Source organism: Sinohyriopsis cumingii, chromosome 15, assembly GCF_028554795.1.
Source record: "Sinohyriopsis cumingii isolate HCF-2022 chromosome 15, ASM2855479v2, whole genome shotgun sequence".
NCBI classification, from domain to species: Eukaryota; Metazoa; Mollusca; class Bivalvia; order Unionida; family Unionidae; genus Sinohyriopsis; species Sinohyriopsis cumingii.
In genome coordinates, this window is record NC_142975.1 from 30,048,578 (window position 1) to 30,066,648 (window position 18,071).

At 33.9% G+C, this 18,071-nt stretch overlaps 1 protein-coding gene across 1 annotated transcript in view; it reads left to right on the forward strand.

Annotated features, from left to right (window-relative positions):
* The window catches only part of LOC149781478 (uncharacterized), a 430,415-nt gene that overhangs the window by 134,761 nt on the left and 277,583 nt on the right, over positions 1 to 18,071 (forward strand). The window contains exons 12-16 of the mRNA XM_089934971.1: positions 5,799 to 5,894; positions 6,030 to 6,147; positions 6,331 to 6,495; positions 9,354 to 9,364; positions 13,655 to 13,735. Of these exons, the coding sequence (XP_089791097.1) occupies positions 5,799 to 5,894; positions 6,030 to 6,147; positions 6,331 to 6,495; positions 9,354 to 9,364; positions 13,655 to 13,735 (471 nt within the window). The remainder of the gene's footprint in view (positions 1 to 5,798; positions 5,895 to 6,029; positions 6,148 to 6,330; positions 6,496 to 9,353; positions 9,365 to 13,654; positions 13,736 to 18,071) is intronic.

Consider the following 18,071-nt stretch of genomic DNA (forward strand, 5'->3'; position numbering starts at 1 on the left):
GTCTCATTCTGCTCTCAACTTGAGAATCTAATTACAATAAAAATAAAAGTACTAAAAAATATTTTTGTTGTTAGTAGGGAACGAGAGAGAGAGTGTGAAAGCTCCTCTGCATTTAAAACGTATGTAGCTGTTATGTTGTGTAATGTTGACAAAATGATTAAGATGGTTTGAACATGTATTAGTTATGGGTATTATTTATTGGTAAATTGTATGCATTGATACTAGTCCACATTGTCAAGAAATTAAGTGCAACTTGTATTTTTACAGCAGCAATAATCTCGTCATCAAATTGCAGTAAAAAAATAACGAACTCGAAATCATGTTTTAGTAAATGCATGTGATTGTGCATTAACATGTGTGTGATCATGCATACACGTGTGTGCATGTGCACACACATGTGAGAGAGATGAAACAAAATTTTGTCATATTTATTCAGGGCGGTTTTTATTTGTAGCTTTTGCAAAGAGAAGAAGACTGTTTTGAGTTACCTGACAACCGTGATACAATCCTACTATATTCCATTATCAATAAACACCACTAAATCAACAATTCATTCTTGTTTTAATTATGATGTACATTGTCACAACAACCAGATGGCTATTTACAATAAACATGCTTAATGCTTTGGTTATTCCAGTTGAAACCAGATTGAGGGCAAGAATCGACAAAATAGGTCAAATCAGCAAGGCTGCCAGTAGGGAAATGAGGCTTTCTTTATGGTATTGAAAATCTGTCAATGTGGTATTGAAGCCGTTGTCCATACAGAATTTGTTATAAGGACAAGCAATCATATGTATTACTTGTTATACGAACTTGCCAATGAAGATAAAAGAGGGGTATATTGTAGAATAGATTTGCAATAAAATGTTAATTATATCTAAGTCCAAACAGAAAAAGCACTTAAAAGATAGTACATGTATATAGATGAATCAATTTAACAGAGTCTGTGACTTTTAAATTTATGATAGAAAATGACAAGGTTTTTATTTTTTATGTTTGTATGACTAATGAAACAATAACACTAGTTGACCAATGTTGACCAATGGTCTGTGGTCTTCACTTTAGCATGTACTGAGATGTAATTTTTGTTGGATAAGAAAACATCAAAGGGATTCCGAACTCGTTTTCAAATATACGTGTTTTGTTACAGTGATAGACTTAATAAGGAGAACTAATTAAAGATAATATTTAAAGGTATGGTCTGTGAAGCCCTTTGTCCATTTGTTAATAAACACCAGTAGATATTGTAATGACAATAAGAGAGCTTATGCATCAATCATTGTATTTCTCACCAATAATTAATTAATAATTTTTTAAAAACAAAATGGCAATATGGTATTTTCGATCTTTTCTGCAAACGTAAATCTTCCCAGTATAGTTCTTATGTCTGATAATATAATGGATTTTTTTAAAAACACAAAGTAATATGTACAAATGTACAAAAAATTTATGATACATTTGAACAATTATGATTTTGAGAACTGGATTATGCATGAAAAATTAAAGGGTACGAAAAAAAATACATGCAATTTGGTAATTCATTTTCATATATGGAATTTTTACTATCATAGTAAACACACTTTTGAAAAGTGCCCTTAAAGTATTGAAAAAGTGCGTGAAAGCACTCTTTTTAAAAAAAATCACTTTAAGTTTGAAACCAATATATTTTATGGTAGTAGTAAATATAGAACTATGTATTGTACGTATCAAGAAACTAATGTCCAGCAGGTGCTGTGGTTGCCCTTCATGATAATGAAACAAGTCACAGAAAGGGACATTTCTGGCTTTTATGACTAAAATCATTTAAAACAGTAGAAAATTGCTTCTGGGATACAGTATTATTTTTATCGAGTTAAAATTGATTGGGAAATACCACAGGACTATCTCCAAATGCAAAATCACTTGGATCTGGCAACTCTGCTTCAAATATCTGAGCTTAGCTCTAAAGTCTCCAGCATCAAAATAAGTAAAGACTCGGCTAGATCAATGAGTACAAGAGCTTTGAAGTCTCATGGCAAATGTGAAATGCATACAGAAATTAAATATCGACAGCAGGAATGAAATTAGAATATAAGCATGAAAAGTCAAGAAAGAGTTTATGAACACTGGCAAAAAGAGGGAAACTCCAAATTGATGTAGATGAGAGGACTATGCCTCTACCCCCTTGCACCAAAAAGCAGCTTGACCTACAAATTTTTCCCCTAGACCTGTTTTAACAACAAATGAATTCTTGTTTAAGGATGAAATTCTTCATTCTGATACTTTGCGGACTCTTTTATACAAAATTAATTATAGTAAACTCCTAGAAAAAGTGCTAGAATTTTTAAAATATCTATATGAACCATGCATATCATCAAAGTCTTGAAAAATTTTCAATCATGATCAAGGGATGTGTATAAATTTTGGTAATCTTTTATTTATTATGCTGAGCTTGTTACTTTTCTGAAAGTCATATTTCTGATCTGATTTTGATCAAAACTTGTAATAAATACTGATGTCATTAGGATCTTGGACAATTTTGATAATGAATGAGTAGATCCACGTATGATAAATAGTTGTTTCATGGTGGGCTATGCCTGCTACTGTAAGTAACAGTAGATAGTACTACCAGTGATTGTTGATCTAGAGTATACTAGACCTGGTTCCCTCTGGAAAGTCCATTCTGGTGGCTCAGGTAGCCGTGCATAGATGCTTATGCCCCTGGCTGTGAAGTTAGATGGCAAGAGCTGTGTCAATAGCATACGGCATTGGCTCAGGTGCAGTAGGATCTGGTGATGTTAAACTGCATCCAGATTAATCTCCAGGTGACTAAATTGATATGCCACTAGATTCAGACAGGTCCGGACAAGAGATTGAGGGTGACTGTGCAAGTTTCTGTTACTTCAATCCAACTCGTATACAAGTTTTGACATTATTCCATTTTCTCCCACCAGATACTGTCAAATCCTAGTGCAGAAAGCTAGACTGACCACAGGTTGTCTCCAAGCTCATTGACCAGATTCAGCCTAGTAGATGACCAGAATGCAAAGAAGTGCCCCAAACTCTCATTGTCTCCATATTGAAATGGGAGAATGGGAAACATGATTTTTGAACAGCTGTGTAGGAAGTTGGAAACAATTGATGCAAACTTCAAGAATGTCACAGAAAATTTGGCATTCTTCAGAGACTGTGTACTCATCAAGATTGGTTTGATGAAAATGATACCACCATACAGAGACGCTGGATGAGAAATGTCAACTACAACGGCTAGTTTAGAATACAGCACATCATTGTCTAAAAGAGCAGCCATCACAGGGGGTTGCAATAAATGGCTGACCAGTAAGGCAGATGAGATTCAGTCTTATACAGGCAGGAATGACATGAAAAAAATTCTCTGAGACTCGGAAGGCAATCTCCAGGCCACACAGTCATCAGGAACATGTCCAGTATAGAGTGCCGACAGCACAACACTGCTTACTGACAAAAAAAAGATACAAAGATGGGCAGAACACCTCAAAAACTTTCTAAATCAATAAGCAACTATTAGTGAGGAGGCAAATGATTGACTGCCCCAAGTGGACAATTCAGCAGAATTCTGGTGAGGATTTTGCTGCATATTGATAGCAAGGGGATGCCATGACAGTTGTCGCAGGATTCTGTTGCCTTTCTGCTTGTACAGGTGAACAATGGATACTTGTACTCCAGGGATATAGTTCCATAAGTCCACTTGGGAACAGTAAATTAATTTGCCTTGTATCAGATTGAATGTCATAAGAATATGCTGCTCCAACACCAATATAGCTGCTGCAGTGGCCATATTTAAAATCTTCATGCCATTTCTTCTGAATGGATGATTATTATGATCATAGGGTTTTCATGTATAGACTTGAGAGCTAGTTGGTCAGAAATGAATATAGTGCCAATCTGACATGCAGTATGGAAGCCGTCTTGAATTTTTTAAATTTTTACTTGTAAATGGATGGTAATGTCAGCATTAGGCTTTTCAGTAAAGAACTACATATGATGCATAGTTGGTTCTAGCTGTGCCAATTTGATCTCCAATATGGCCACTATGGTAGCTATCTTTGAAACCTTGCTTTGGCTACTCCAGAAGAAATGAATGTTGTTCTGCATGGAACTTTTTTTGATGTCACATTCATTCTAAATAAAAATGGTGCTTCTTTGAAAGCCAATATGGTCAACACAGTGACCATCTGAATAGTCCTGCTGAATGGAGGGTCATATTAACATGGGGTTTTCACGATCAGACAGCTAATGATGGCAAGTTGGACCAAAATGTAAGGTGCCAATCTGAAAATCTTGTTACGGCTACACCCAAACAGATGGTCATATCAGCAATGGGTTTTCAGTAAAGGGCTACTTATGACACCTAGTTAGATCTAGATGAGAAAGGTGCCAATATTGATATTTAATATAACCGTTATGGTAGCCATCTTGAAAATCTTCCTATTGCTACTCCAGTAGAATGGAAAGTCATATCAATATGGGATTTTAACTAGACTTCAGATGATGTCTGGTTGGATCTAAATGAAATGGTGCTACTCTGACAGATAATATATCAGCCACAATGACATTGGCCATCTTGAAAATCTAAAAGACTTCATATGATGTCTAGTTGGTCCTAACTGAACAAAGTGACAATCTGAAAACAAATAATGGCTTTATATGAGCCATCTTGAAAATCTGGTCTTACCTGGAAATTATGCTACCTGGACATCCAATATGGCAGCCACAGCAGCAGTTTGAAAAATGTTATTGCTACTTGTCATGACTGGAGGGCCATATCAACATGGGGATTTACTAAAATCTGCTGCTTGCAAACTTTCTCACATACCCACATTGGCCAAGCCCAAGACTTGAAACCCATACAAACAGTGTTGAGTTGGCAGTGATCTATAATGGTAAGCACTTCAGACCACTCAGCCACTCAGGGCCCCCGTTTGCCTTCATCATTTAAACTGAAGAAAAAATATCCAAGAATTATGTCAAGTTGAGATATAGCAACAAGCCATTGAGCTGCATATAATTTGGAACTGAAGTTTGTGCAAATTTGCTAGAGGTAAATAAGGTCTATGTGTACTTTACAGACATTTTAGATAACATAACATTTACCATTGAGGCATCAGTTTGGAATACTGAACTTTTTTAACACATTTTCTAGCTTGATAATAGCAGTACATGATATTTTGTTACACCTTACCGAAAACTGGTCAGACTTGCAGAAAGAAATCAAATACCTTACTGAGATAATCTCGATAGTGTTGGATCGTCTGCTGTTGATTATCTTTAAAACACTCTCCAGCAACTCATATATACTGTTTTTCCTTGTTAAAGCACAAAATTTTTAACCAAGGATAAAACTTCAAACAATATCAGTTCCCAATCCAGTACATTTTTTTACTTGAAAGCATCTTTTAAAAAAATAAAAAATAAGAATTGTGCAATGTATATATCCAAAGATGGGTGAGCAATGCAGAATATCATATCAGCAGAATAGTAGCAATATATTGTCTTGTTACAGCTCTGCTCCAAAAGTTCTTTACAGTGCTGCAAAATACATGTCATACTGACATAGTCTTCATGCTCGGCTGGTCAAAAATCAGATGGATTACATTTCCTCTTGAAATACAGTTAATTGGAAAATTAAATGATTTGTAAATATTTCAAACAAGAAGAGCTTGGAATAAAAAATATAAAAGTAGTAAATAATATGTCCATTGCTTTTTTCACCTTACATGGCAAGTAAATGCTTTCAGTGTTTTCATGGTTATCATCATAATTTGTCTTTTTTTTCAAAGGTTGCTTATCCATACTTTAGCCGGATTTGTTGGGACATGGGTTCCTATGCTCAGAGTGTTCTTCTGGCAGCCAAGAGCAGAGGATGGACAAAAATAGTAAGTTTTACATTAGCAGTGTTTTATTTTAGTAATATAATTTAGACACAAAAAAGGAGACACTCAAATAACATACTGATCCAAAAATCTTTAACACACTGTTTATATTTCTATTTTCTTTTTATTTTTGAGTAGAGTATGTTGAAGATTCTGAAATCGGTGTTGAGTGACTATTTTCAAATTTTGCTTCAAAAGATCCGGACCAGTTTCAACCTGACCTGGCACCAAGGAAGATGGCATAAATGCCTTTCAGGTTTGTACAAGCAGTTGCTTCTTGTGGGCAAGTAACGGTTCAGCATCGATTTCTGTTAACAAGGAGGTGACAGTGGAGAATCTTGCCAAGCATTCTCTGATAGTACAGAGAGTAATTACTGATCATTAAGCAATGCAGCACATCATATCAGCAGAAAAGCAGGAATATATTGTCTTGTTACAGCTCTGCTCCAAAAGCTGGGACTGCCAAAGTGGATTGCAGGGAATGCTAAAATGGCTATGACCAAGGAACTTTTACTGTCAGCTTCTTCAGCCAGGTCAAAGTATCATGAGTACCTGCAGAAACAAAATGAGAAAGCTGAGACTGAGAGGGGAATGAAAAGAAAAGGTGTACTAGAAGACTTGGACCAGTTAAAACCAAGAAAGCAAGATTGATGGAAGACATCGATGGTCTCAGATCATCAGCTAACAAATTAGCTGATGAAGCTGAATAGCAGGGCAATTGTCATTGTTATGTCAGTCAGATACCTTAATGAGAAAGCAGATGAGAAACAAGGAAATTTGCTTTCTCTAGAAAAAGAAATTTAGCAGAATGCAGATGAGCTGAAAGACTGCTAAGATATTCCTTTTACATCCCTATTTTTATGCTCTCTCACACATTTTTTGTTTTGTTTTTGATGTGGGTGCCTGTGTTAGTTATAAACCATCAGTTTGGATTGCAGTACTTGTATATATTTTTACTTGTAGTTTTCCACTGGATTACTAATGGCAAATACAGCTTGCTTTGCAGTACAGTTATTTTGTCTTATTCTATTACTTTGCCTATTTTAGAGGCAATCTTGATTTTTGTTACTCCATGAGAATATGTTTTTTTCACATAAACCTGTATGAACCCTGTTATGATAGGAATTGTTTACTAAAGAAAAATATACATATAACTATGTTTATTACTGAGAAAAAAATGTGGTTTGGCATGTTGGCCTTTACAAATAAAACTAATCATTTAAATTTTGTAACCCAACAACTTTTGTAAAGCTAAGAGATCATTCATGCTTGCATTTTTGCAAAATTCATATGCAAGTGGTAATCAGTATCAGTATGATGGATGCTACGTTTGCTTTTCAATCAGACAAAAAAAGTCCAATTTAATTGGAAGATCATTTAATTTTTGTCATGGCTTGGTGTAATGTAAATTTACATTTCTTGAAACACCTGTCAGACTGGATCAGATAACATTTACCAAATGAAAAAAATTAAAATGAGGAAAAGTATTACACAAATTATTAAATGTCCTGCACATTGTATGTAAATCTTTAAGACCTAAAATAAATCATACCTACAAAGTATTTAACCATATCCTTTTCCCATTTCCACTTCAGTTTCAAACAGTTACTCCTAACTTGTCTGAGGTTGTGACAGCTAATAGTAGAAGCAAATAATTGATAACTGTCACAGGCTGGACTACTGGCAATGATGAGAGATATGTAGAGTTGCCTAAGAATAACTCCGGAGATGACACCTGTTGTTGTGCTTTGATGTTAGTAATGGAATTATTTAGGTCAGCACTAGAATACTGGAGTGGATTGATGTCATTATGTTGGCTGGAGACAATGTGTTTTCAGCAACGGTGGCCATGTTGGAAGTAGTTTCTACTTCTGGAATACTACATTGTACTGCCATTTCCGCTTCATTGAATCCTTCTGCCACATTAGCATGAGCAGTGGTCGCACTGTGGCAGCTTCGACTTGGAGTTAGCTGTGGAATGAGTGATGCTGCTGCTTCTTCTGACTGACATATGCTGGGTTGCGATTGTCAGGTGGGCTGTTCCTCTCTTGTCTCAGTAAATGGTCAGCAGGCCGTGAACTCATGGAAGGTGCATTATCCATGTATAGCTGTCTCAAGGCGTGCTTTGGGAGAACAGCAGACACCTTAATGCCTATATATTCTAGTTTCCGTTTTAAATAGAGAGTAGTCCAGTTGAAAGGATTATCCAAGTCGTATGGGACTGACCTCTATCTTGAAGAGTGTGATGCCATAGTTTGTAAACAAAGTAAACTCCAGGAGGGTCCAATGAATAGCATTTAAACTCCTGATGAATTCCTGGAATAGAAAGATGAAAATAAACAGGAAATTATAGATCCAGTAAGGAAAGTACATGTTGTGAAAGTTAGTAAAAGATGCTCACACAAAGAAAATTTGTAACGCACAACTTTTTTGACCGAAATATGTGTGCTGTTGCTATCAGCTCCAAACTAGAACAGTTAAAATAAAGGATGCTACACGTGACAGCTGGGACTGTTTTGATTGGCTGACAAATGATGTATTAATACATCTCATGCATATTAATGCAGACTATTTGCAGGAATGATAGTGAGTGGGTCACCTATTGCTGTGTATAAACTTTGCTTAAGTAAGCACGTAAGTGACAAGGTTTTTCTTTTTATTTAAACATCAAAAGCTTACTTTCATTATAAAGTTTAATATTCTTAAACTCCCAAAATGTATTATTTGGTATCAGTGTTGTAAAAGCAGAATACTTTAAAGAACCCCTTGCTGTCATCAGAAAACAGGTTCAAGTTTTTGCTATATTCTTGCCAAATCATTTTGAAAGTGATTAAACTTCAGTGTAACTAATTATTATCACCCGTCATATCAGAAATGATAATTAAAAACAGTGCTATTCCAAACATCCATATATTTATTGTTCTTGTGACTAATGTGAAACGTTATGGATCACTGCCATCTCACCTCTGTCTGCGGCGGTTCGAGTCTAAGATTCAGCCAATGTGGGCATGTGAGAAAGCTTGCCAGTAGCTTCTCGTGGGTTGGTGGTTCTTTCCGGGGTTTTCCGGGTTCTTCCTCCACCATTAATACTGGCCGCCATGTATAGCCTATCGTGCTGAAAAATGGCGTTAAACTCCACAACAATAACAATAACAATAATAACTAATGTGAAAAATAAACAGTGCCATGCAATTTTTCAGACAAATTTCTACACTAATACCATAATAATTTATTATCTTTCTATGCCAGTACTTTCCATTATCATTCCTGTAACTTGCACAAATTTTAAGAAAAATGCCATGTGTCCCTTTAAGCATATGAGACTTTTATTTATATTCAGTTGTTAAAAGATATATTTTTACAATTGTCCAGTGTGGTTTCAGAGCATTAGAAGTGGGACTACTACATGATTGTATAAAGTGATTAAAAGTGTATTAATGCTTAGAATTTCTCTACCTTCAGGATTCCAGCATGTAAGTTTTAGTTCAGTTTATCATATTTCTATCTTGATGTAAATGACATGTGAAACCAGAATCTGTGTCCTGTTTGGCATAATTTTGCCTGAACTGAGGTGGTGCACTGTGAAAGCCATATCAGTCAATCAACAATAATTCATTGTCATTTTTTAATTCACATCATACCCTTGTTTGTTGTTTGGAAATGACATTGTTCATTTTAATAAATTGTTAAAAAAGTTTTGAATAAATATGCAGAAATCAATAAATGGACTGTTAAAAGAGACCAAGTCTATGTCATAGCAGAAAATTTTCTAAGTCTGCAGTTCTGAGCTACGTCCGAGCTAACATATGACTAAGTTCTTATTTCCTAGGGTTTTCCAAGCCAAAAAAACCCAAGTTCTCATGCCCAAGGCTTTGTCCAAGGTATTTCATAGTTTTATTTAATGTACGAGATGATGTCCATGGGTTGCTTATAAAATCTTGGAAAATGTCAGCATTATCAGAGGTTTCTGAGGAATATAATAAAATGTGACTAATTTCAAAAAATTTCACTGAAAATTTTGGTTAAAATATTAGTGTGATTTCACTGAAATTTTAGGCAAAATCTCACTAAAATATCTCAGAAAATTTGGTTAGATTTCACTGAAATTGTGGCATGATTTCACAAAAAAATTTTCCAACGCTTTCACAGAAATTTTGGTTAGATTTTTAAAATATTTCAATGAACATTTTACCAAAGCTTTAACTGAAATTTTGGTGAGATCTCGCTAAAATTTCACTGACATTTTGGTGAGATTTCACTAAAAAAATTTACCAAAACTTTAACTTAATTTTCATTGAATTACCAGTGACATTTTACTGAAATAGTGAAATTTTATAGTAACTGCAGACTATTTTGCTGATATTTCATTAATTTTTCACCAACTTTTGAAAAGGTTTCAAATGAAATAATTTGAATTTTACAGCACTTTATTAACCACAATAATATTTCAGCATAAATGAAACAAAATTATTCAGCTGTTATAACACGACCTATGGAAGCTGTACTGTAGGCTGGGCTCTTTTAATGTAACAACTGATGGTGTGGTGATTGCTTGAAGTTGAATAAGCCTTCGATCCATAAGCAGCCATGAAAAATATTTATTATCGATATATATTTTATACTAGTTTTCCTCAGAATTTTGCTAAGATAAACAATAAAAGTTAATGCCTCTCATGTCATTGAAGGAGGATTCTGCTTGTGGGCCTTGAAATCAACTCTGCAAAGATATGACCTTCTTTGATGGACATGGGTATCTGACAACAATACCATCACTTCCACACCAGTGATCTGTTTGTTGTCCCTTTAATTCTAAAAGGAAATCAGTTTGGAATTGTACAGCTTCCAAATCAGATCCAGTTCCTTCTCATTTAAACGCTGTTATAGGGTTGGTAATAGTTTACAGCTTTATTGCAAAAATCGTATAATTCTAGTCCTGATGTTCAATTTTCTTACAAGTTGACCAATTATGTTCCTATCTCAATCAAAATATCATGTTTTTAGACATTTTGGCAAAATCTCTGTGAAGTTTCACTGAAATTTGGTGGAATACGATTATTTTGGTAAAATAAAGACATTACAGTCACACTTTCATTAGGAAGCTTGCTAAGTTGATGTTGTAGTGAAGAATTTTGCTTTTCCTTGAAAATATTGAAAAATAATATAATACGTGTAGCTTTGTTAAATTAAATTATACAGTACTATAACAGAATAAACCACTAAATATTTTCCTTTATAATTCTTGTTCTTGTTGAATGTACTTATATATTTGATAATTTTACAGTTTGTTTAAAGATTTTGGTTGAAATCTTGACTGCAGAAATTGATGAAACCATGTGATCTTTGTACTTAGTGGGTAAACTTGAAACATTAAAAATCCTAAGTTAAAAATCTATCTACCTTGTGTCAGCAAGTTTTCCAAGTTCACATTCATCTGTCTCGATCAGAATTAAATTGCCTTTTTCTACTAAAACTCATTTTAAGTCCCTGTGATGAGCAGGATTTCCACACAATTTGTGGAATCTTGTTCATAGTTAAGAACCAGGAATCCTTGCTTAAATTATGTGTCCTGGTTATGCACAACTGGGTTTATGAATTTTTCTTAAAAATCTGAATGGATTCATTGTAAAAGCCCATGCCCAATTCAAGCCAGTACTGTTTTATGTTCATTCTACAAGCCACCTAGCTCTACATCTGATTTTATTTATAGATTTGATGTGCAAATTCTGAAAGCTTTACTAAAGGCAGATTTAGAAATGATCAAATTAGGTGATTTAATGTTGACTACATGAAAACTCCACCATTAACATGGATAAGTAATTTTAGAACTGAAAACTTTACCCAAATAATTAACATCTTAACTAGAGTAAGAGATATAAGTACATACTATTATTGATCATGTTTATATTAACCTGATGACGTAAGTGAAATTGACATATCACCACTTGTCAATCATGTTGATCAACCGATCAGCAAGCGTAAATTAGACACACCTCCAGGTATTGCTTTCATCCACAATTTTTCGCTGACAAGCTGCTTATGGCAATAATGAATTGATTATGATAAGTATTTACAGATTTTGCAATGATTTGTTGATTTCTCAATTGATAAGGGTGAAAAGAAGTCTGGGGGGGGCTTGTAATTCTGACAATCGTTATCCAGATTGTCTAAATGGAGGATTTCGATTTATTTCTTTCCCGAAACATAAACAAAGCCTTCAATGGATAGAGAGTTGTTTGGTTGTGTGTACACTCAGCTGAATATGGAATTGTTGATGACTTGAAGAAATAAAAATAAAAAAAATTGAAAATGAAAAATGTATGTAAAAATAGATGTTTCTAGAATATGGGTGGAGAATCCCCCAACTTTTGGACTTTGATGTATATTATTTTTCTTGTATAGGAAGCACTAAACCCCAGACTGCATTATTTTAGAGTTTGAAAATGTACACTTTAATGTTGGCTTGTCCCAAAAATAATGATTTATGATCTAGATCTTTCAGACACTTTACTGACTTTTTACTTTCTCATTGGGCTGAAGAATGGGTGGGGATACAAAAATGTAATAATAAAGAAGTACAAAACTATGGTTTCACGTAATTATCATTCAGTATTTAAGGTATATATTTACATGTTTACATCAGTGGACATAACGGTATAACTTTAAAATTATTATGTACATCAGAAAACTCATAAACAGTAATTATTTACGATTTTGTTATTAATTTTTCATACATTTACTTCCAAGGCAGCGTAAATATAAGCCAGATAAAATTATAATAATAAGATTTTATACTAAATTTATTAATATCTTTTGGAGCAAATTTCTTTCTACATGAATAAGTTCTCGAGCAGCTTTAAAATTGATTTGTATTATTTACTGAAATAAAACACTTAGGTTATTACTATACAAAATTGAACTATAAATATAAAAATTGTCTTCTGGAGTATACTTTATGAAACTGTAATTTTACTTTTTTAAGAATAATCCATTTGACACCATCCTCCCCCAAAAGGATTTCTGTATGGAAGTGAATTAGTAAAACATTTCCAAAACCATACAGAACAAAAGTATAGAGTTTCCCTACACATATCCCATTCGTATGCTCCTATTATTTTTATCTGATTAGATATTATTAAATGATTTGATAATTATTCTTTTCTGTCATTGTGACAGTAAGATCTCATGCTAATTAATGTACACCATATATTAACATTATCTTTTTAATATTTAATATTACTCATACTGTTTGCACATCAAGTAATTGGTAAGCTTGCACATCAAGTAATTGGTAAGCTTGTGATTTGCAAGCTTATACAAGTAAGCTTGCACAATTTATCTTGTGACTGGCAAGCTTGTGTGGTTTCAAATTGGAGCAAGTGCACAAGGTTATATTGCAAGCTTGCTGCAGTCTTAAAAATAAGCTTGCAATTTTGGTTTGGAATCCTGTTCATGGTCAAACAACAGGAATCTGTGCTTAAATTATGTGTCCTGTTCATGCACAACCAGGTTTATGAACTTTTCTTAAGAATCTACACATATTTCTTGTAGAAGCCATACCATGGCCAGGAGGGTTCCTGTTTGTGATAGAAGCATTTGGTACATATAGTCACTAAATAATGGTTCAGATAGTGAGATTGCAGAGTCTTGTAGTACATAAAGTATTATGCAAACTTTAGCTTGCCCTGAGCATTGGTCAAGTGGATTTGTCATTCCATGTATTAATAGAAATGAAAAACATAATTGTTATAATGATACATTTTCAGATTCTTCTTCGAGAAATCGGTATTAAACTCGACGACATTGACTTCATAAAGGGGAAGCAAATGAATTTAGATCTGATTGAGGTAAGCATTTAATCTATATAAACGATTATTGGTTAGAAATGTTTTTGAAACCTTTGGAGCATATATTGCTATGGCATCTTTTTATCTCTTATTGTTTTAGTTTCTGCACAAGGATTTGAATGTTACACTATCAGCCTTTTCTGAACTGAAATAACTTATACTTACAGATGTGCCAGCCATTCTAGATTTTATGCAGTTATTATATTTTGTGAAAATGCTGCATTCCCAGCAATTAGACTTGTATGTGATAAAATTTTGGACAGGTTTTTTTCTTTGTGAATATGGGAGAGGAAAAAAGTCCTTTTCACATATAGACAGTTACACAGAATATAATTTCGAAAGGAGAAATAACCCAGGATGTTAAAAACAAAAATAGAACTAAATAATTATTTTAAGAAGCGTGCAGCTGATGACTGTAAATGGGGGACAAACGGCAGCAAAGATGAAGTAAATGGTAGTATGTAAATATTTTTTGAAGAGAAGGAAAGTTTATGGTTCTCGTTTTGGCCACAGTTTTGTAAGGAATTCATAGTTCTAGAACTAGTAGAATTGATGCACCATTTATTTTCCTTGGGCATTAGATAGATGCAGTTGTTTGGGAAGTGTTGTAATGAATGTCTGATCTTATCCATACAGTTTGTCACGATTTTGAAAAGTCAATACTATGAGTTCTAATTAGCATCCTCTTATATTGGGGTCTCTGTATTGAGGGTATGTAAGAAGCCTATTGACTTAATGGTAACAAAGTCAGATACAAGTTTACTATTTGAAAGAAGAAAAATGGTTTCCACAGAATAACTATATTCCTTCATCACAGATTTGGACTAAATTTTGTTGTTGGTTTGCACTTGGAGTAAAGAATATATTGATTTTTGGGTAACATGGTCAAAAGTTCAAGATCCCTGAATGAAAAAAAGGGAAAAATAGTTTCTATACAAAGTTTTAGTTCTTGACTGTGCACCTTGCCAGTGATTTATGATGGCTGATATTTCAGGTAATAAAGCCTTTTGATACAGTTGTCAAAAGGTCAGAGGTGACAGTCACAATAACTAGAAGAAAAGTGATTGCATAATAATTTTAGTTCTAGATCATGTACATTGACCAAGTTTCTGGAGAGCTGGTACATAAGGAAGAGGTCAGATTAATTTTGGGTCACATGGCAAACAACAAAGCCAGTTTGACTAAGAATTTTTTTGTTGCTCTTTGCATGGTAACTTTTGTTCTAAAGCATGTTTCTTGACCAAACATCGTTGCTGACATTTAGGGGAGAAGAAATCTTGTTGACTTTGACATTTCAAGGTTAAAAATCATGATGAAGTCAAATATCAAAATAATGGTTTCGGTACAGCAAGTTTGGTTTAAGATCACATACCTCATTGTTTCAGCCAGGACGTGACCTTGTGGGATTCGTGCAAGATACACACCATGCCCCACAAAAAAACGAAATTCAGTGTGCAAAAAGTGGTGCAAATAAAATGGACAGGACATTTTTTTTATGTTTAATTTGATCATTAAATGCCTTAGATAATTTTCTAAATGATTCTTAAAATACAAATGAAGAAATTGCATCTAGTGATCTTTTCCAAATGCACCTTGTATGCTCAGCATGGCTATTTTCCACATTCACCTGAACCTATATATATTGTAACTGTGGATTGTCTGGAAATAATCATGTACTTGATATATCCTATAATATTTCCACCTTAGAATTAGGCTGATACATAACCCTGCCTGAATGATGAGTATGTCGGTATATTTGTTTTGAGAGAGGCAGTTTACGTTTAAAAATGTAACATTCTCAATGAAAATACTAGTTCTTTCAAATAACATATTAAGTCCCAGTTCTGTTTAATAAACCTTTGTTATCAAAGAAAATCATTAGCCTCAGCAGTTTTTGTAAGGCATGTGCTACCAGCCACATGATGCAACCTTGACATAGTGCAGTTTGCATTTGTATGGACAGCGAAGGTAGATAAGAAACAGATAACAGATTTCTTTTCCCCGATATCACACTAATACATTGTGACAGCAATCAGAATGACCTTAGACACTGCACTGAACAGGATGGAGAAACCTACAAAAGCCAAGATGAAAGACTAACCAAAAATGAAACTCTGACGAAGATTTGGATTACAAAATGCAAGAGCCACAGAAGAGAAAATTTGATGCTCATGTTCCAAGAAGGCTGGAAACATGAGTATAGCTGGCTGGAATATGATTCAGATGAAAATTATATGCATTTCGGTAAATGCATATGTTCCTAGAAAAGTAACTCCATGATAACTTAATGTGAGAACTTTAATGCCTCAGCTTTAAGTCACCATATCAAGTACATTGATATTATCATCAAGCCCTTCGAGATGATGCCTTGCAGTCAGCTGATTGTGAATGAGGCTTTAAAAGATCTCACTTTATTTTGAGGCTGGATCATTATGAGCACACCATTGGCCCTCTATTTCAAATGAAGGTAATTTCCTCAAACCTGGCTGAAACATTGATAACTTTGTCTTTTGTCAAGGTCATTTAGACCTGTTGGCCAGTAATCTCCATAGTCATTACCAGTCCCAATTAGTGCCTACATAGATAGGTAGGCATATAGTGTACTAATATCATGGTACTTGACAATGTGTTCATTCATGTAATTTTTTTATGATTTTCAGAATCTTCCACTAAGTGAATAAAGTGTTGGAATTATCTTTTGGGTATGCTGTGACTAATTTTCTTGCACCAAAAACATTATTTCTCCTAAATTGTGTGCTCCTTTTTTATTTTCTTGCTGCGGAATTGTATATAGCATTTTGCCCATTGATTGACATGTATTTATTTTTTCATACATTGATTTATGTATTGTTCAGTCATTATGCCCTTAGTACTTTGGAACTTGTTTCAAATCATCTTCTGAAAATTGGTATATGGCTGCATCTTGATAAGAATAAATCAGTTGTTTCAAAACTTGCTTCCTACATCACAAAATTATATTTAGAATTTCTAATTTAAAAAAATATTATTTAAGACTTTAAAATGTTTATCAAATTGACAAATGCAGTCTTTTGTTTGGCCAGAATCTTTTTAGTAACATATGGAGTTTAGTAAAGTTTTATGATGGAGGAGCCAGGTCATTGGGATCTAATGTTTGTGCTTGAGTGACTTGTGTATTTTCATTCTTTTCAATCACATTATCTTTGACCCTGTTTCACCTATACATGAAAATTCATATTGATGCATCTTGAAAAGAGAAGCTCATTCATTTGATAACTAAGTCACTGTCTCTTAATTTGCATGCTTGAATGACTTTAATTTGTAATTTCATCTTTTTTGTTCACTTAGTCTTCCCTTAATATTTTGAAATCAATTTCACGTACACATGAAAATTGTTATGTTTATGCATCTAGCTGAATTTTATCAAAAGTAGTTCACTGTGACATAATTTCTAGAGTTTTGTGACTTTGGTGTTTTCAAGCATTAATTCATCCTCTAATTCATAAAATTTAGTCAAGGGACTCCTTTACTACTGCATGGGAAGCATGCTAAAATTGTTAACTGAGATGCTAGTGCAGTGATGAATTGGTATCCCTATTTTCTCTACTGCTTATATCAATTTACCATACTTGCAGAAGTACTTCCAAGGCATAGTGGGACATCATGGAAAGATGCATGGAAGTACATTCAAACCTGTCCTAATGGTCACATGTATTCATCATTCACAGTTGGGCATAACAGCCATTATAATTTCCCCCTGGCAAGTTTCCTATATAAATGACCTTTATTTACTGGTCAAAGGCTTTCCAAAATTAACGGACAGGTGTTTCTAAGATCTTGATGACACAAGCTCATATGTTTGATCAAAAGATATCAGAAGTATAATAATAATGATGCTTTATTTATAGAGGGTGACTCATTAGTCAAGGACTATTCTCCCTTGAGGCCCTCTAAGGAGAGTATAACAATGCACATTATATGAAGATAGCAATAATTACTGTTTATTTTAACATGTTTAGTATTAAAATACTAAATTACATTATTTATTAGAAGCACATACATGCTCATGATATCTCTTATTAAATACTGTAATATTTTCAGCAGATTTTACATGTAGTGGAAGCTTGTTCCACATAACTGTACCTGAGTAATGGAAGCTCTTTTTAAATTGTTCTGTTCTTGGTTTTGTTGGTAGAAGATTTCCATGTGATATCTCTTACATAATGGCAACAAGCACAGAGAATCAGGCCAAACCTAACCCAATTTTTTTAATGAATATTCTCACTCATTATCAGACTCTTTTGATATCTTAATGACATAAGCATATGATGCAAATTTTGTCACAATTGGGTCAGAA